General features: G+C 42.1%; 1 protein-coding gene across 1 annotated transcript in view; it reads left to right on the forward strand.

The window, feature by feature from the left end:
* The window catches only part of LOC142735767 (uncharacterized), a 62,741-nt gene that overhangs the window by 4,152 nt on the left and 37,346 nt on the right, over positions 1–21,243 (forward strand). Inside the window, exons 3-7 of the mRNA XM_075849608.1 lie at positions 5,772–5,877; positions 6,064–6,140; positions 9,404–9,458; positions 19,632–19,689; positions 19,769–19,857. Of these exons, the coding sequence (XP_075705723.1) occupies positions 5,772–5,877; positions 6,064–6,140; positions 9,404–9,458; positions 19,632–19,689; positions 19,769–19,857 (385 nt within the window). The remainder of the gene's footprint in view (positions 1–5,771; positions 5,878–6,063; positions 6,141–9,403; positions 9,459–19,631; positions 19,690–19,768; positions 19,858–21,243) is intronic.

The raw sequence follows: 21,243 nt of genomic DNA on the forward strand, positions 1-21,243 counted from the left end.
CCATAATGCATCCGTATTTACAGATCCGCAAAAAAAACAGGGAGGAATCTTGGGTAATCCCCTGGCATTGGATAGCAATGCTTCCCTAATTACGGACGGCTACGAATGCACATCCGCAGCCATCTGTAATTATGGAAGTGCCCATAGAGTTCTATGGGGAGTCCGTGCCATAATTACAGACAAAAAAAGGACATGTTCTATCATTTCTACGGCACAGACACCCATCCGTAGAAATACGGAAAGGTGTCCATAGCCCATAGAAATGAATGGGTCCATAATTACGGATGAAATATACGGTCTTGCGCATGAAGCTTTACTGGTAGATTGTTAGAGAGACATAAGGGAGGTGCGCTATGATGGGCTATTGGAGAGCAAGGAGCCCATAGACTGTTTATACACAGGGACCCTTTGCTGTCTATGTCTGCCCCTGATGAGGCCTCATGCGTGTGCACAGAGCCTGTACTGTGGTACACAAGTGTCCCTGGGGCTCTGTACTATGAAAATTTAAGCACTCCATGTGCCGCCGAATGGTGCCTACATACAGGGCTGCGTTACTGACATATTCTCCACTAGAAGCAATGCTTTGTTGGATGGGATTTCAAAAGACTAGAAATTGGCCACTAGGTGATGCAAGAGACTTTTTTTTAAATAAAAAAATTAGAAAATGTTATTTGGAAAAATAGAAAGAAGTCAAACAGAAGGGTCAGTACAGATGTTTGTAAGAAGTGAATTTGCTAGATGTGTCTACCACTTTTTGTCTGAAAGTTTATATAGGTGGGCCACCTACCTTATGTGCATCATCGTGGCATTGCTACTCCATGTCGCCAGCACAAGCCACCTGTGGATACATAGGGTGTTCTGGGAACCTGTAAGGGCACAATCAGACATGGCGTAATTTTTCCACTGAAAATGTTGCTGCAGATTCTTTGCGAATTTGCAGCAACGTTTTCATATTTGACAGGTAATTCTGACGTTGTGGATATCACAGCAGACTTGCTGCAGATCTCAGCCTTTGCAATGCAAATGCTGAGATCCGCAGTGAAAGTCCGCTACTTCTCCGCAACATAATGAGCATTCAGCGGAGGGAAAATTCTGGACCGCAGCCTAAATTCCGCACAATTATTTTCCGCAACATCTGAACTAAGTTTCCTAAAAATGTATAGAAACAAATGTAAAAAACAGCTGCTGCAGAATTCCACTGCGGACTGTTCACAGCGGAATTCAACAGCAATTCCGCCACGTCTGAATGTGCCCTAAGGGTATGTTCAGACGGCTTATTTCAAGCCATTTTTCTTGCTGTAAATGCCCTGAAAAATAGCTGAAAATACGGGGGCTGAATGCCTCCAAATATCTGCCCAATGATTTCAATGGGAAAAACGGCGTTCCTTCCCCACAGGGCGTTTTTTAGTTTTTTAAATTGGCGCGTAAAAAAAAAAACGCCCCGTAAAAAAGAAGTGCATGTCACTTTTTGAGCCGTTTTTGGAGACGTTTTTCATTGTGTCAATAGGAAAACAGCTCCAAAAAAAACACATAAAAAACGCTTGATTCTTAAAAAACGGCTGAAAATCAGAGGCTAAATTCCCTTGAAAACAGCTCCGTCTTTTACAGCCATTTTTTGTTAGCCGTGTGAACATACGCCAACACTCCTGGGAGCCATGATTTTATAATCCGTATCCTAGGTTTTGTTTGGAGTAGAGGTTTTGTGAGTGAATATCTAGTATATCTGAGATGTTCCCAAATTCCCTCTCTCAGTTTTGAAAGAAAAGAGAAAAATTAAGTTAACACCTTCAGAGAAGATGATTATTTATTTTAGAGGGAAATGTTCTTAATTTTTTTTTACATGGACATCACAATGGAAAGTGTAGAGCTGCTACGGGGCCCGCGGCATGAGGGGTCTGTGACGCCCCCCACCATGGCCGGAGGCTCCGCTAGCTGCCGCTATGGCTACTACAGCGTGACGCCACTGAACACTACGGCAGAGCAGGGAGGTATCTCCCCACACTGCCATTAAAGGGGTTGTTCCTACAAAAGACATGTATCCCCTATCCACAGGATAGGGGATACATGTGTGATCGCTGGCAGCGATAAGGAGAACGGGGGACCGAAAGTAGAAATGAATGGAGCGCCGGTCGCGCTTCTGCACATGCGTGACCAGCGCTCCTTTAATTTTTATTGAACTGCGCAGGTGCCGGAAGTCAGAGGTTAGTCATGGAGAACTTTGGGCGACTTTCGGTCCCCCGTTCTCCCTATCGCTGCCAGCGATCACACATGTATCCCCTATCCTGTGGATAGGGGATACATGTCTTTTGTAGGACAAACTATAGGTCTGATTTTTTTGGGGGGTTGTGGCTGTACGGCGTTACCTACAGGGGGGGGGCTGTATAGCGTTACCTACAGGGGGGCTGTATAGCGTTACCTACAGGGGGGCTGTATAGCGTTACCTACAGGGGGCTGTATAGCGTTACCTACAGGGGGGTCTTTATGGCGTTATCTACAGAGGGGGCTGTATGGCGCTATCTACAGAGGGGGCTGTATGGTGTTATCTACAGGGGGGCTGTATGGTGTTATCTACAGGGGGGCTGTAAAAAAGGCACTATCTACAAGGGGGGGGGTTGTGTGACACCGAGGGGGGGGGGGCCAGTCAAAAGTTTGCTATGGGTCCCAGTCTTTCCTAGTTACGCCCCTGGGGAGAGCGTCTCTTGGGACCCCCTATAACCTCTGCACCTGCTCTAGCTGTATCACAGTGATCTGCGCCTCGTTTAGGTTTGGTCACCACCAAAATTGCACCTCTCCTAAGCAATAACAACTTTCAGTACAGTATTAATGTTTACATCTCCCACCATGGTTATAATTCCCACTGCTATACCAATGCATAATCTGACCACAGCAAATTTACAGCGGTGCTCCCATGAATAGATTTTTGTGCCATGTTAATCAGACATAAAATAAGTGTGAGCAGCTTGGACTCCCATTGGCAAAAATAATGTGGATCCAGCTCCTATTATCTACCCAAAAATAGAAATTGAGTCTTCCTTGATCTGAATAACATGTCAAACGCAAAAATAAATCTTTTTTGCATTTTGTTTTTTTTCCAAAAAGAAAACAGGAGAAGAGAAAAATGTCACATATTCATTGCACTCATGAGTCAGTACTATGTATCATATTAGCAAAGAATATCGGATTTGAGCATAAAAGATAAAAAAGGGGGAAAATCAACAAGTCTGGGGATCCAAATCACTAACATTGGATAAACCGGAAATGCTGTCCACAATGCCCAAAGCCACAATCCTCAACCATATACTTAAAACAAGAAGATGCGGTTTAACAATAGCACCAAACGGACAAACATAAGGATGGTTCAAAAGAAACAAAGGTAGGGAAAGATCATCCATGGCATGAGAAACAGGAAGAGAGAGAGTTAGAGACATAGAGAGAGAGAGACAGAGAGAGAGAGAAAGAGAGAGAGAGAAAGAGAGAGAGAGAGGGGGAGGGCAGAAAGAGAAAGAAAAAATAAATTGGTTAGTAAACCATTGGACAGTCAATCTGGATCCAAGACATCAAGGGTTCATTGTGCTAGTGATAATACATACATTATAATAATAATGGTAAAAATAATTATCATGTATTGTTTCATTGCGACACATTCTTCATTTACTTTAATGTAATTTGTTTACAATTTGGAGGGGATACATTTTTATATTAAAAACAAAATAAAAAACTGTCATTCATTAGAACAACACAATAAGCTGTAGAATTCACTCTCATTAACAAATAATCCATCTGCTATCATGTACTGGATTTGCTCCAAAGAGAAGGACGTCTGCAGGACAGGTGATAATTATACTCAATTTTAAGTCATTATAACAAAAGTATTACACAGCCATTAGAGACAATATCTGTATTGGGAAAGCTTTACAGAATGCACAAGCAAATGTTATATAAGGTAAAAAAAAAAGAAGGGATTATTAAAGTATTCATTCTATTGTCATTAAAGAAAGAAAAGATCTTATGAATAGTTTGCACTATGCAACTGGTACTGAATTATTATGCAATGTTGCTTATCCTTATTTGACTTGCAGCCAGGGTATAGCGTATAGCTGGAGCAGCCTCGTATTACCAAGGGTTTGTTAAGGTCATTAGGATTAGACATCGCCACTTGCGAATAAAAAAGAATCGGAATGCATGTTTTACTTGACATCCCATCCAAGCCATCTTATACAGCATTTACATTTTGTAAATGAACAACACAATCTTTCATGGCAGTTAAAAATATATATATATATATTTTTTTTTACTATATAGAAGACTTATGGTATATTCAGAACAGTTGGCACTGATTATCCTGTAAAGCCGGCATCTGCTCAGGAAACATTATGTGCCCCTTGCTTTACTCCCTGAACCGGCATGGTTTCCTGCGCTGTCTTCACATGTTTTCTGCTACTAAAGGGGGATCTAAAACAGGTCTGTTTAGTTAGGAGGGCAGTTTATTGTGAAGCAGACAGAATTTACTATGACCAATGTATACATGGTTACATGTGCTCAAACTGCGGCCCCCCTAGACAGGAAGAGTTTGGTGGGCAGCCTGAAGTATCACACCTGTAAGAAAAAAATCAGTGTGCCTTTGTATGAAATCGGAGGTACAGTTTGGACCCATAGCAGGCTATGGGCACTGTATTACAAATCCACCCAGCACCAATCTGTTATACTGTCATGGGCATGAGGTTAGATTTCTCAGATGTTATCTGAAAAAATGAATGAGTAATTTAGAAATCATTCCAGACAAGGAAATAAAAGCCATACAATTCAAGCTGATGGTTAAAGATATTAGCCAGCCATATCTCTGTTATGTTAGTTCTCACTGGATTATATTTATTGCCGCAGTCAGCTTGGCACTGGCTAAACTGTGGTGTGAAATCGAATGGATTCCTGGTATTCACCCTTTAACCTCCATACAGAAATGTGGACTTCGCTGCAGGGAATCTCCAGGTTGCAGATCCCAAAATAGTCGCCGACTGGCAGATAGAGCATAGGTGTAAGCGGGAGGCAGAAAGTAGTCATTACCAGATATTAGTCCAAAGAGCAATAAAACCAGAGGATGAGGCAGAAGCAGGGTCGAGTAAAATACCAGGAAGAGAACTACAAGTACCAAAACAAACGGCAGGCATATGGTCAGACAGTCTGAAGTTCAGTAACCAATAGCAACGACAAGTTTTAAAGCGAATCCAGAAGACGTGGTCAGACAAGCTGGGCCAAAAGTACACATCTTAATAACAATACACAGGCATAGAACTAGGAAAGAAAATCTGCAGCCAGGACACAGATCATGCTAATGGAGCGCCTAGTGCTCTGATTGGCCAGAAACTGGACTCTCTGATTGCCAGATGGCCGAGCCTCCTGATTGACCAAACAGCCATGACTTTAATTTTGATTGGGCAGTCGTGCGTACTGCGGAAGTGCTACCCAACATCCCTGCCATGACACTCGAGGCAGCGGTGGCTGGCAGAGGAGGACATCGCTAAAGCGGGCAAGGCAAGTATGTAACAATCTCTCACAAAGGGCCCCCCCGTTATCTGGATATGTATATGTATATATATATATATATATATATATATATATATATATGCCTTTTGATTTTATTCTGCATTTTATTCTACAGTATGTAAATAACAAGAAATATAATTGACAAGTGTCACAAGCTTTCATGTGTTATTGTCATAAAGCGGCATCTTGATGTAAATGCTCTTTTCTCTCATTTCAATCTTTTCTTAAAGACCCAGTGAATGACTCCCCTCCAATGCAGAAAGTGATTGATAAAGTTCTGATCAGAAGAAGTATGGTTCAGGCACATAGACGGAAGCACCACGATGAAACGATCAGGTATCTGGAAACATTATATCCCCGAGTAAAAGTACAGTGCTCTTTGCCAAATTGTCTTAATTAAATCTGTCCTATTTATTTCTTCAGCCCATCATATTTCCGTCAGAAAGTCTGAAATAGGCTGAAACTGACAAAGAGTTTTTGTTAAATATCCTAAATTAGAATTTTTTTTATTTTTTTTTAAAGAAAACTGGAAGCAGCCAAAGAGCATTTAAGGAAAGAGCTTAAGAATTTGGAAGCACGGAATGAATTCTTTGGAAATGGTATGTCTTTACCAATTATAGTAGGCAGCTATGCACTGTATTCTCATATCTCAATCAGCGAACATGGACATAGGACTATTGCCAAATATGGCCAGGAGCCAGCGAAAAAAGCAACCAGATCAGGGAGATCTGGCAATGTTCATTAGTATATGGCTGTCTTGTGGAGACCCCTACTCTGGAAAAAGGACATTATATTCTCTGTAAACTCATATAGTATGGCTATTTAAGGGCTTGACATGTAGTATATTTCCATCTAATACTTCATCCTTTCAATATCCAGGAGAAGCAACATAGTCAATCTCCCTGAGTCATAATATAAGGACATTGATAGAATAATGTAAGATGTGTAACACCCTATTTGTACATGGTGCTTGAATTTCAATGAACAAATCAACGTAAATGTACATTTTACATGAACAACGTTCTATTCATGATGTAAAAGGCCCAAAACAGTAATATTAGCGTTTGGCAGGTAAGAGAGATAAATTGTACACATATGATTTAATACAGGAAAATGGAAAACTATCATATTGTATAAAGCATAAAAACATTCTATCTATTACTTGAAATATCCACAAAGCGCAACCCTAAATATTCCATGATTTCTAGATGTCCAGTAAATCCTGACCATTCAGCAAACGATTAGTATTAAAGTATTAATTAATGTATGAAAGTATTAACAACTGCCTGTAAAGCTTTTTACTATGGAACATGAACTTGGCATAGATGTAGACAATAGCCTTTACAACTTGCCAATACATGATATGATGCATTTTATATTTTTGAAGAGAACTCGTCAGGTTAATGTAAATGGTTTAATAGCTTTAAGGGCTCTTACTCACTATAAAAGAGGTGCACTTAAAACAGGTGTGTAATGTTTATATACTTATAAAAGTTAATCATGTTCCCCATTAGACGTCTCTTTTCAAGACTAAATAAATCTAATTATTTTATTCTTTCCTGCCTCTTATTAGTTAAGTTGCTTAACTATTTTTTCCAACTCCAGGGCACCTTTTTTATGAACTGGTGCCCAAAACTGAACTGCATATTCTAGATGAGGCTGCACTAATGCTTTGTAAAGTGGTAATATTATTTCCCTGTCCCGTGAGTCCCTATCCTTTTAATACACGACAATATCTTGCTGGCCTTTGAAGCAGCTGATTGACATTGCATGCTGTTATTTAGTTTATGATCTACAAGTACACCCAGACATATGATGCATGCAGATTGTTGGTACCCAGATGCATAACTTTGCATTTATCTACATTAATCTTCATTTGCCAAGTGGATGCCCAAATACTCTATTGAAAAATGGGCCACATTTTGGTGAAATTAGCTAAATTTTGAACATTTTTGACATAAACACCTCTCTAGACACTTTTAAAAGTGTCTTGAATAAGGGTTGTGTCTTAGCTGGAAAGGTGCGCGGTTTACCAGAAAAAGGCGTGACTTAAGAGCACTAAAGTGCACACAAAAAGTGCGCCAAAAAATTGGCACAAATTTCTGGTGCAAAATAAGCCAAATCCGAGGTGCGATAAGGAAGAGAAAAGTTTTTTACAGGTCATGCAAGATGCGGCAAAATTATCATACAACTATATCTCACACACTGATTCTACTCTGAAGCTTAATTGGTCGTCTGGGTGGCATCTCTGAGAACCACTGGCGGACAATCCTTTCCTCATGTTGCATCATTCAACCATCCAATTCAGCTAGTAAGCGGATGTAGTGTGCTGCACCATATATTCTGTTTTTGGGGTTTTATAGCAGGGTTTCCTAGCACCTATGTTGTCAACCCTTTGTAGTTCCCTCCTACACTCTGCAAACATACTAATAGCTTTATTGGCTTCTTATGAAATTGGCCCAATTGTGTTTAAGGTTGTGTGCTTCACTGGAAACCGGGACTGATGTACTGATGACAATTTCTGTACAGCGCTGCAAAATATGTTGGCGCAAATATGTTACACAACAGGAGATAGATATTAGATAGATAGATGGGCAGATGATAGATAGACAGACAGACAGATAGATGATAGATATTATATAGATAGATAGATAGATAGATAGATAGATAGATAGATAGATAGATAGATAGATAGATAGATAGATAGATAGATAGATAGATAGATAGATAGATAGATAGGCTTTTTGTGGATACCTCTATTTAAAGTACTTCTGTCTCAAAAGTGGGGTTTTAGTTATTTAAATGGACCAAAATTTTATTTTTTAGTCATAATTTATGGGGGATATGATGTTTTTTTTTGTTAGCTACAACAGATTAGCGAAAACTGATTGAAAAACAAAATATTTTTTTAATTAACCTTTTAATATATCTGGCTGCTAGATTATAAAAATAAATACTTAGCAAAAGATCACCCTTTGTTGATGGGACTGCTGTGTCCCATATGCCCATTTTGGACCAGTTTTTTTTGTTTTTTTTTTTGCAAAACTGGAACAAGATACAAAATAAGAAGAATAAGTATTATCTTTAGGATGTGGTAAAATCTGTAGCAGACCTTGGTGCAGTTTCTGCATGGAAACACAGCAAAATACAATACAGTGCAGTACAACCCATTCGCATTTGGCAGGAAAAATCTGCTAGGATTTTAGGGCATGCTGCAATTTTTACAAGCTGCATCATACCTATTATGCTACGGATTTGCTGTGGAATTTTGCAACAGATTTGGTGCAAAAACCACATCGTAAAAATCTGCTGCATTTGAACTTACTCTTGTACCCCTCCATATAAGATCCACGCATGGTATTGAAAACTACAGGATAGATACTAAATATGACATTTAGCCTATTATTTAGGTATATAATCTACCTGGGTATTTGGGTATTCAGTTATAAACGCTACAGAGATTCATAAAATTCACAACTATTTTCTACACAAATGCTGTATTATTTTACTTGCAGTCTACTGATGAAGAATTGATCTGACAGATATGCGGCACATGTCTGGAGTAGGGGTTCATTACCTTCCGTGACAAGTCTTAGACACTGTCTAATGTTGTTTTATGATCCTGAGTCTCCAGGCAGGGAGAAAATCGACTCTTTGATTTTTATTTTTGACACATAAGTTTAGAAAACTATGACCCTTGCATGAGTTGGTCTTCAGGAATTAGTCTGAGAATTCCAACATGAAACAGCATGAGAACAAGTGACCTATAAAAGAGTAGAAGACAGGTTGATTGGAACCAGATTAATAGTAGTGAACATGCTTTTTAATATATAACCTGTTATTTTACTGTCTTCCTTTACAGGACAGAAGTCACAGACGGCCGCACCACTCATCATAAAGCTTTTCCCTAATCTCAGGTTGGTTATATGTATTTACAGTGCACTATAAGCATTTAAAGGGGTTTTCTCATCATAGTAAGCCATATGGCGTGTCGAGATGCCTCAACAGGTGATATCTACTGGAATAAAATATTAAGCAGCAGATTCACATAGAGAAATCATACAATTTTCCTGAACGCTAGAAACATAAATTTGCTTAGGTTTACACCCACAGTTAGAAACATTTATGAAGTCTCTAATCTTAGCGATACAAAGATATCAGATACGTCAACATTTTCGCAACTAATTCAGATCAGATGAATAGTCATGACTGGCCATAAATATGAAACACATCCAACCAATGAATAGCGGTCGGAGTGATAACCTTCATATCTGTGATCATCGGCAAATCTTTTATTGAAAATAAAGTGAATGACCATCACTTGAAAAATATATGTACTCATATGGGAATCAAAAGGTTTCTCTATGTAATGCCCATAATTGCAAGCATCAAAAAAGTATAAGAGGGCATCAAAATAGGAACACCACAAATATTTTTTTTTTAGCATATCCTTTATTAAACTGTAATATACACAAAGTATATATGTACAAGCATAAAAACACAATTCTAAAACTGTTGTGGGCAGTCATGTGTATTCTATATATACATACCCAGCCCTATTCCCCGCAAGGTCTATACCTTACGTAGTAATTAATCATATATCTTGTATATTTTCTATGTTGTATAGTTTTATAAATTGCATCACATGACAACTGTTATCATCTACCTGAAGGCTGTAACGTCTATGGCCACGGTCTGTCGTTCTGCCTTAAACCTCGACGGCCGTGGCCATGGACATCTTACCTCTGTGCAGCGTCGTCCTCCTGTGATGCGCCGGCACTCACTTCCGGACTTCGAGACTGTATCCGGAGGGCACGCCCGCGCGTGCACAGTCTTAAAGGGCCAGTGCGCGCATTTTGCAGGAAGTCTGAAATCTAGCCCAGGATGCCCTGGGCTATAAAAAGGGCTCTGCCCTCTTTCTCTTTGCCAGAGCGTTGTTCGTTACCCATAGTTTGTCGTGCTAATGGTCTCCCAGTATCTTCCAGTTTCCCAGTGCACCTTGTTCCTGTATCCCGTATACTGTTTCCGTGCTACCCAGTTCTAGTGCCGTGCTGTACTGTTGCCATGCTGTGCTACGGTCTATGCATGATTTGCTACGCCTCACCTGACGTCTTCCTGCCGCCTGGTCTAGGACCTGCCTGCCTCGCTACTGTCTACGATTGCCTCAGGTATCCTCGCTGAACTATTGACCTTTGTACTTACCTGTTTCGCCAGCTGCCATCCCGCTACGCGGTACAGCCCAGTGGGTCCACACCCCGCATCGTGATAAAGGCACCCTGTAGCCTTTCTTTATGGATCAGATTATTCACAATACAATCCATATGTCATTGAGTGTTGTTTGCTACATGGAAGTAAAAAAAGAGCAATAAATGAGAATAAAGTTCACCGATAGATGCAGGTTGAATGATAGATAAATAGATAAGTAGTAACTGACTTCATCAGTGTCATGGTCACAGGGTATGTGGACCCAGTATGCCGCTCCGCCGTAGCGGAGCGGCAGCTGACCAGGTCACAGTCTATACGAAAGTCTATAGTAGTTAGTAACACTTGGGTATCTGAACTAGTCCAGACAGTGGCTGTGGCTTCAGCACGGATGGAGGTCGGTGCAGCAGGTACACCGGTGCACCAGATGTGGCGGGCAGTATCTGATGTGGCAGAAGACACTGGACGTGGCAGAAGACACTGGACGTGGCAGAAGGCACTGGACGTGGCAACGACAGCAGGTGCACTAGACATGACTCTGACACTAGTAGGCACAGGAACAAGAACAGCACGGGATACAGGAACAGGTAACAGGGTACGGGTAACGACTGGAACGGGAAACACTAAGGGACCATTTGCAAGACAGTCTTAAGATAACTAACAACGCTCAGGCAAGGATCAGAAGGGATGAGGCCTTCTTATAGACCAGGAAATCATGTGGTTGATGATGATGATTGTTTTACAGGTGCGCGTGCTGGCCCTTTGAGAGCGGGCACGAGCGTGCGCGCGCACCCTAGGGGACACAGCAGACCAGAGCAAAAGTGAGCGCTGGCGTCTCCTTGGAAGGAGATGAGGACCAGCGCTCACTGAGGTGAGTAAACCCGACAGGCCCGTTGCCAGTGACGCTACAATCAGTCAGTGAAATAAAGCCTACATTGTAAGGCTATGGAATGGTTGACATTGTCATGTTTGTAGCTAAAATAGTTTTATATAATCCACTTTATATTCTATGCAGCGGAAATCAGATAAGGAGATAGGCCTGGCTTACAAGAATTTACATGCTGGAGTCAGTTAAGCTCTGGCATCCTGCCAAGACCCATTAGGCTCCGCTCAACACATTTAATAAAATACCAGAAGGATGCTCATTAATTTAAACAAGGGCTCAGGTTATAAATCTTGTTGGCGTTCACATGCCACATTTTTTCAGCTTGCTATTATGAAGTCATTCATTTATGTCAAATGGTGTTTCAATGTGTTTTATCAGATGTATAAAACTACCAAAAATAAATACATAGACCCGTGTGATGAAAGAAAGGGGTTCAAAAAGTGGTTAATGAGATTTTATGTCTTCCTTCTGGAATAGACGAAACTCTTAACTTTACTGTGTAGCATGTTGAAAATTAGCTATATATCTGTCTCTGGAAGTCTTATTTTTATTATTGCTCTCACATTTAAGGACTGTAGTAAAAGTGTTGCATATAGAACTTAGATGTAATTCTTGAACAGCAGCTACTTTTACATTTATTTAAACTAACATGGCTTTTCATTATTGCAGTGAGGGTTAAACTCATTATTAGTATAAGGACACACTTGTTCCCCACTTTGCTGCATCTGGAATCTGTTGTTAACTAAAAAGAGGTACAGGTGACATCACTGTGCTATGGCATGTACACAAGTAGACCATAGGCCCAGGGCTGTTACCCAAACTTGGGCCCCCTTTCTCCGCCACCGCCCTGCCACGCCGTAACTATTGTTAACACTACCTTTTGTGCAAGCATTAACATTAAATTACTGGATGTTACGATTCCATAGTTGCCAACATTTGAATTGTGTTTTCGAGGGACACTTCGGGTGTGGCGCCTTCGGTGGGTGTGTCTTATGGGGGCGTGGTTTATCTGGTGGGTGTGGCTATGGGGCATGGCTTTCCAGAATTTCAGCATACAAAAAAACAAACAAAATTTCTGTTTGGCTGAGAACTACTATGGTGGCCGGTATGTCTCTGGTTGTTTACAGGCAGGTGATGTCTCACTTTATCACTAGGGCTAGGCAATATGTGCTAACCACTACTGGTAGCGTAAAAACCAGTGTAGATAGTGCCACACCTGGGCCCTTTGTAGATGGTGCTCCACACTGCTCCCAGTACATATTGCCGCATACTGCTCCCTCTAGATAATGATGCCACATACTGCTCCCTGGAGATGACGCCACGCACTGCTCCCTGTAGATAATACCACAATGCCCTCTGTAGATAGTGCCACGAGGCCCCCCTGTAGTTGCCACAGATTCCTGTAGAGGATGCCACACAGACCCCCTGTAGATGATGCCACACAGCCCCCATGTAGATGATGCCACACAGCCCCCCTGTAGATGATGTCACACAGCTCACTGTAGATGATGCCACACAGCCCCCCTATAGATGACAACACACACAGCCCCCTGTAGATAGTTCCACACACCTCCTTGTAGGTAGTGCCACATACTCCCCCTGTAAATAGTGCCACATACTCCCCCTGTAGATGGTGCGAAATACTCACCCCCTAGATAGAGCCATTGTGGCTCCCTCTATGAGCGGAATCCCTGGGCCAGGGGTCGGCAATGCTTTGTCCGGGAATTCCGGCTCTCCATGAGGAGTCCCTGACTTCATTGTCCATATATGGACAGTGATATCGTCAGTGGCTCCCTCTATGAGCGGGATCACCAGCCAGGCATCGGCAATACTCTTGCCGGTGATTCCGCTGCAGGAAGTGCCCCTAACGTCACTGCCCTTATATGGACAGTGAAGTCATGGGCTACTCCTGGAGCACCAGAATCCCCGGCCAAAGCGTTGCTGACGCCCTGGCTGGGAATTCCCCTCTTAGAGAGAGCCCTGACTTCACTATCCATATGAGGTCAGTGACGTCAGTGGCACCTCCTTCGGTGGAATCCCCGGCCAGGGCATCGGCAACGCTTTGGCTGGGGATTTCTCTCCAGGAGGAGTGAATGGCAGAGCAGGAAGCAGAAAGTTTCCTGCTCTGCCATAGTATTCAATTGTATCTGTGTCCTGAGGAAGTAGATACAATTGAATGTAGCAGTTGCCGGACAAGTCCCGGGACAGTAACTTGCAGGGACTGTCTCTGTAAGAGGAGAGGTGACAGATTCTCTATAAATCTAGTGACTCACATTTGATGACGTCTCAGATTCTAGTAGTTTTTTTTTCCCTCTTTTCTTCTCCATCCAGTTAAGACTTCATGACGACTTCTCCCGGCCATGACTCATTTCTGCAGAATTTGCCGCTCAGATGTCTTTGGCTCCTCACTTTTCCAACATTTCCACACCTATTAACGAAGATAAAGTTATAATATAATTGTGTTAAACACTGTAAAGTAAAGCACCACATACACAGTGCCCCCTGTAGATAGCACCACACACACAGCCCCCTGTAGATGGTGCCACATACAGCCCCCTATAGATACCACCACACACAACCCCTGTAGACAGCGCAACACGCACACTTTCCTTGTAGATAGTGCCACACACCCAATGTAGATAGCATCACACATAGCCCCCCTATAGATAGCGCCACACAGCCCCCCTGTAAATGGCGCCACACTCAGCCCTTGTTGATAGCATCACTCACCCCCCTGTAGATAGTGCCACACACCCCCTTTAGAAAGTTCCACACACAGCCCCCTGTAGATAGCGCCACACTCAGCCTCCTGTAGATAGCGCCACACACAGCCCCCTGTAGATAGCTTCACACACAGCCCCCTGTAGATAGCGCTACACACAGCCCCCTGTAGATAGCGTCACACACAGCCCCCTGTAAATAGCGCCACACACAGCCCACTGTAGATAGCCCCACACACAGCCCCCTGTAGATAGCGCCACACACAGCCCCCTGTAGATAGCGCCCCACAATGCCCCTATAGATAGCACCACACACAGCCCCTATAGATAGCATCACATACAGCCCCCTGTAGATAGCGTCACACACAGCCCCCTGTAGATAGCGTTACACACATCCCCCTGTAGACAGCGCCACACACAGCCCCCCAGTAGATAGCATCACACACAGCCCCCCTATAGATAGCGCCACACAGACCCCCTGTAGATAGCATCACACACAGACCCCCTATAGTGTTACACAGTGGCTCCCCCTTGTATATAGTGTCACAAAGCGATTCCCCCCTTGTATATAGTGTCACACAGCGCTCCCCCTTGTATATAGTGGCACACAGCGCTCCCCCTTGTATATAGTGACACACAGCGCTACCACCCCTTGTATATAGTGCTACACAGCTCTTCCCCCACCTTGTATATAACGTCACACAGCGCTACCCCCTTGTACATAGTGCCACACAGAGCTCCCCCTTCTTGTATATAGTGCTACACAGCGCATCCCGCCCTTCTTGTATATAGTTCTACATAGCTTTTCTCCCCTCATATATAGGGCTAGCCAGCGCCCCCCCTTCTTGTATATAGTTCTACGAAGCGCTCCCCTTCCTTGTATATAGTGCTACGCAGCGCTCCCCCTTGTATATAGTGCAATGCAGCGATTCCCCCCTGATACATAGTGCTTCCCCCCCTTGCATATAGTTCTACACAGAGCTCCCCCCCTTCTTGTATATAGTGACACACAGCGCTCCCCCTCCCCAGAAAAAAATAAATAAACAAAAAAATATTTTACTTACCTTGCCCGTTCCCGCGACGGGCGGAGCGCTACATATCCTCCGGGTGGGACACATGCGCAGACCAGCTTGATGCAGTGACATCATCACACCGGCCTGCGCAGGGAGCCTAACGTGGCCTATAGTATTCACTTGTATCTGTGTCCTGAGGACGCAGATACAAGTGAATGTGGCTGTCGCTAGCACCGGGGCCCCCTCCGTTGCTAGCAATGCCACAGACCAGGCATGAGGGTACCAATGCGTTCATGTGCGGTTCGGGCGGCCATGGGCCCCCTGGGAGCCTTGGGCCCCGGGTTGCCGCCGAACCGCCCTGATGATGATCCGCCGCTGCATGTACACAACAGATGACTGTTTGATGCAATTAAAAGTAGTACCCAGTGTCCTTCTGGCATCCGCCGCCATCCATACCCACTTCTTGAACAAGTGTCCTTGCCATTACTCATTTACTGATGTCAAATCACTAGGGGCTTACTCAGGATTTTGGCATGGGGGGGGGGTGGTTTCTTAGGTATGGTTATGCACACATAGAAATAGATGCACATGCACTTGATAAATTAAGTAATTGACCTCATTTTCACGTCATGTAATGTCGGGCCATGCCTGTGTGGTCACCGTGGGAGCCCGGATGTGACTGACAGTCGGACTCCCTCTGCAACAACTGAGTTCGGAGAAACTTAGATTCCCGAGCGTTTAACCCCTTAAATGCAGCAGTCTATATCAACGACAGCATTAAAGTGGTTTGACAGAGGGGGCCCCCCTCTGTCACCCATCGGCGGCACACGAATGCGTCTAACAGGTCCCCAGGCCTGCCATCACTGTATGCCTATTAGGTCGTTAGCAGTGAAGCATTATGGTAATGATTAGAAGATTGCATTGCAAAGTCCCCTAGTAGGACTAAAAAAAATAATCAAATACAGGTAAATAAAGTTAATGAAAAAAAAAATGAAAATAAAATTAGACCATTTTTTCCCCAAAATTTCCTTTTTTGTGTAAAAGTATTAAATTTTTTATGGTGAACGCCGTACAAAAAATACATGAAAAACTACTGCGGAATGTCTTTTTTTCAGTTCCCCTGTAAAAAAATATAATAAAAGTTAATCAATAAGTCACATGTAAAATGTATAATTTTTATTTCATAGCTATCTTAAAACAGGGGTACAATCACCACTGTGAAAAGCCGAACCGTGTATTTAAAAACGTATTAAACACAATTCTCCCAGTCCTAGTTCGTTTGCGAACCCTTTGTGACTGGGTATGTAAACAGAGATATCAAAATATGGAATCAGCGTATAACATTGGTAAAGCAGTGGTTTGGACCCTCGTTCACACAGGAGCCTGCGTTAACCGCACCAGATTCTCCCAATGTACAGATGCACAACAATGCCACTGCCCCCTACGCAAAATTCCCTCACTTCAGTGAATTCCTCCACTGTGGAATTCCAGAGCAACAACACGTCATCAATATATCTAATCCAGATACCTATTGATGAAGTCCACTTGACAAATTTATCCCCAAAGACCACTGTCTCTTCCCACCAACCAAGAAACAAGTTTGCATACGTGGGAGCAGTGGGACTCCCCATTGCTGTACCATGTTGCTGATGAAAAATACGGTCTTCAAAGATAAAAACATTCCTTTCTAACACAAAGTGTAATAATTGCAAAACAAGCTGGTTATGAGCCACATATTGAGTGCCCCTAGATTTTAGAAAGTATTCCACTGCTTCACAGCCAAGTCTATGTGGAATGGAGGAATACAAAGCCTCCACATCCAAACTCGCCAGAAATGTATTTTGTTCCAAAGTGATACCCTCAATTTGTTTTAAAAGATCCATGGTATCACGTACATATGATGTGAGACCTAGCACAAACGGACGCAGCACCTGGTCTATATATGTACTCACATTCTGCGTTAGATTATTAATACCTGATACAATGGGTCTACCACGTAGGGGAGGATAGCCCTTGTGGATTTTTGGCAGGCTATAAAAGCATGCCATAATAGGAAATTGAGGAAATAGAAAGTTGAATTCGCTAGCACTGATCAAAGACCTGCTCTTTGCATCCCGCAGGATACCTAAAAGCTCACAGATACTTCTACAGCCTCCCATTGAGTCATCATGCTCTGTGTTGTTTACATTGTTACTTCCGGGTATGTCAGCTGACAGCCGGGAGTCACATGGTTGAGCATCATGGATGTGCTGGGCCAGTGTGATTGGCTGTTTGATGTATGCTGCCGGAGCCAGGGGGCGGCGTATTCAGTTCATAGTGACTCAGAGTCCCAGAGTGAAGCATGCCGCTGACATCTATGCGTGCATGCTTCCGTGTTGTGCAGTAGAATACCTGCTGCTGAAGATATATCGCTGGCATCCTGGCCAGACTGACAGACCCCTGATGATAAGTATAGAAACGCGTAGGGTCGGGTGAAGTGAGGGAATTTTGCGTAGGGGGCAGTGGCATTGTTGTGCATCTGTACATTGGGAGAATCTGGTGCGGTTAACGCAGGCTCCTGTGTGAACGAGGGTCCAAACCACTGCTTTACCAATGTTATACGCTGATTCCATATTTTGATATCTCTGTTTACATACCCAGTCACAAAGGGTTCGCAAACGAACTAGGACTGGGAGTATTGTGTTTAATACGTTTTTAAATACACGGTTGGGCTTTTCACAGTGGTGATTGTACCCCTGTTTTTAGATAGCTATGAAATAAAAATTATACATTTTACTCATTTATCACTTCAGTGAATTTTCAAATGTTCATATTTGTGGGAGCACAATATATATCGTTAAAATACAGTGAATCAATAAGTCACATGTACCACAAAATGCTACTTATAAAAACTACATTTCATCTCGCAAAAAACATGTCCTTATACATCGACTGAAAACTATAAAAGTTATGGCTCTTGGAATACAGCTATGCAAAAACAAAAATTTTTCGTTTAAAAGTGTTTTTATTGTGCAAAAGTAGTAATTTTTTTTATATATTTGGTATCGCCGTAATCGTACGACCCATATAATTAAGATAACGTTATTTATAGTGAACGGTGTAATATATAACACAAAAAACATTGCTGGAATAGCGTGGTTTTTTTAAATTCCCTCCCAAAAACACTTAATAAAAGTTAATCAATGTATTATCTGAACCCAAAATGCAATTAAAAAAATCCATTGAAAAATTCAACTCGTTCTGCAAAAAAACAAGCCCCAATATCTAGACGGAAAAATAAAAAAGTTATGGCTCTTGGAATGCGACGATGAAAAACGAAAAAGAATGCCTGATCATTAAGGACCAAATAGGCCTGGCTGTTAAGAGTGAAAAAGTGAATAATTAAAGGGGTTATCCAGGCCTTTAAAATTAATGACCTATCCTTAGGAAAGGCCATCAATATTAGATCGGTGGGAGTCTGGTACCCGCGCCAATCAGCTGTTTGAAGGCGCTTGTACTCTTCATTGAGGATGGGACAGGGGTGCAATACCTTGCACAGTCGCTACAAATGTAATGGCGGCGCGTGCAAAGTACAAACGAGAAGGAAACCATGTAAACAATAAGGAGGATTCGGCGAACATACGCTGCAAGCAGCTGATTGGCAAGAGTGCCGAGAGTCATAACCCCACCGATCTGATATTGATTTCTTATCCTAAGGATAGGTCGTCAATTTGAAAAAAAACAGAGAACCTTTTTGATGTTACCTATACTGTGTACATAGATGATGCTATAATACTGTACACATAACTAATGGCAGCATTCAATACACATAAAAAAATGCTCCCATAGTGTACATGTGTGTGTGTGTGTGTGTGTGTGTGTGTGTGTGTATATATATATATATATATATATATATATATATATATATATATATAAATATATATATATATTTATATATCTATATCTATATATATATATATATATATATACATACAGTCATTCTCCATTGAAATTAATTGGATTAATGTCTCTCTCATAGGTTTCTATTGAATTTCAATGTACAACCGGGATATCGATTTATTAAATATTGTACATATTAAATATTATTTAAATCTTATTACTACGGATTGCTGATATACCACCCAATGCAGCCAAATAATTCAGGCTGTATTCATTTTGTTGTTGCAAATATTTGCCTTTTTTTCTCAGCAAACCTCGGTTCCCAAACATCTGTCCCCATTCTTTTTGTTTATTTTTTTGTAAAGTTACCATTGTTCTGTTTCTTTCTAGAAACAAAAATGATGAGCAGAGTCCAGCTGGAACTGACCTCCTGCAAGGTTTGACTATGGTATGTGGACATGTCTATAATGACTGAGAAACACTGATATTATTAGATTTGGCTTATAATTCTGTATTTATTGCTACAGGATGATCCTCTCCTGGATGAAGTAGTAGAAGAAATAATGAATACCAACTTATCACTCCATCCCCAAAAGATGAATTCTGGGAAAAGACGGTATCCTTTCACTATATGTAAGGCACTAATTTTGAATGGTGCGCATAAATTTATATCATCCAATCAGCAACATCAATGGACTCAACAAACTTAACAGAGATGCCACTATCATTATTTTATATATGTATTATATACGCTATGCAAAATAATATACTTTAAGTATGTGAAAAGATTTTTTGGAATGGCACTATAATAATTAAAGTAGATGATCACGAGAACGAAGTTTAAAAGGCACTAGGTGAAGCGGAGTACCACTTCTCCTGACGGCTCTACTCAGCTTTTTCTAGAGGCCTCATGGTCGGCCCATTATAGTCCTTAGATGACAGTGCACTCTCTGGAAAAAGCCAAATGGAGCCAACAGGGGACAAAAGGGCACAGCATATTTCTAGCATCGCTGCCACTTCATTCTAGCGTTTAGTGGGGGTCTCAGAAGTCATATCCCCACCAATTGATCGCTGATGGCATGTCCTAATGATATGCCATCAATGTTTGTACTGAGACAACCCTTTAAAGAGGCTCTGTCACCAGATTTTGCAACCCCTATCTCCTATTGCAGCACATCGGCACCAGGCGACAGAGGCTACAGTTGATTCTGCAGCAGCATCGGAGTTTGCAGGTAAGTCGATGTAGCCTCTGTCGCCTGGTGCCGATGTGTCCTCGCTCGTCTGACACGATGCAGGACCTGGGGCAGGAAGTGACATCACAGCGTGATCTCTCGAGAACACGCTGTGTGTCTGTGCACTGCCAGAAGCTGGGTGTTAACGAAGAGAAGTGGATGATGCTGATTCGTCAGCATCATACACTTCTATTCACAACGCCCAGCTAGTAAAAGAAGTAAAAACGCCCAGATGTACACACAATACACGCCCACTTGTACATAACTTTAAACACGCCCAGTTGTACTTAAGAAAGCCTCATTTGCATAAATATAAAAATGGTCATAACTTGGCCAAAAATGCTCGTTTTTGAAAAAAAAAACATGTTACCCTTATCTACATTGCAGCGCCGATCTGCTGCAATAGGAGATAGGGGTTGCAAAATCTGGTGACAGAGCCTCTTTAAGTATTTGCATCTCTAAACTAATTTTCTTCACAATTTTGGAATTCCTTGAAATCTTGCACGCTGTTTATATAGTGTCCCATAAATATTTCTAAACCAACAATCCAGTCTGTTTTCCCAAGTAGAATAAAATCCAAAATGGGAAGAGGTTTGATATTCAATTTCCGGGTGGACGAAGAATGTCTTAGGCCCCATGCACACGACAGCAAAAAACCTCCGTTTTTGCGGACCGCAATTGCGGTCCGCAAAAACGGAGCCATTCACTTTCATTGAACACTGACACCTTTCCGTAGCACTACGGAAGGGTGTCAGTGCCGTGGAAATGTT

Source organism: Rhinoderma darwinii, chromosome 1 (assembly GCF_050947455.1).
Source record: "Rhinoderma darwinii isolate aRhiDar2 chromosome 1, aRhiDar2.hap1, whole genome shotgun sequence".
Lineage (NCBI taxonomy): Eukaryota > Metazoa > Chordata > Amphibia > Anura > Rhinodermatidae > Rhinoderma > Rhinoderma darwinii.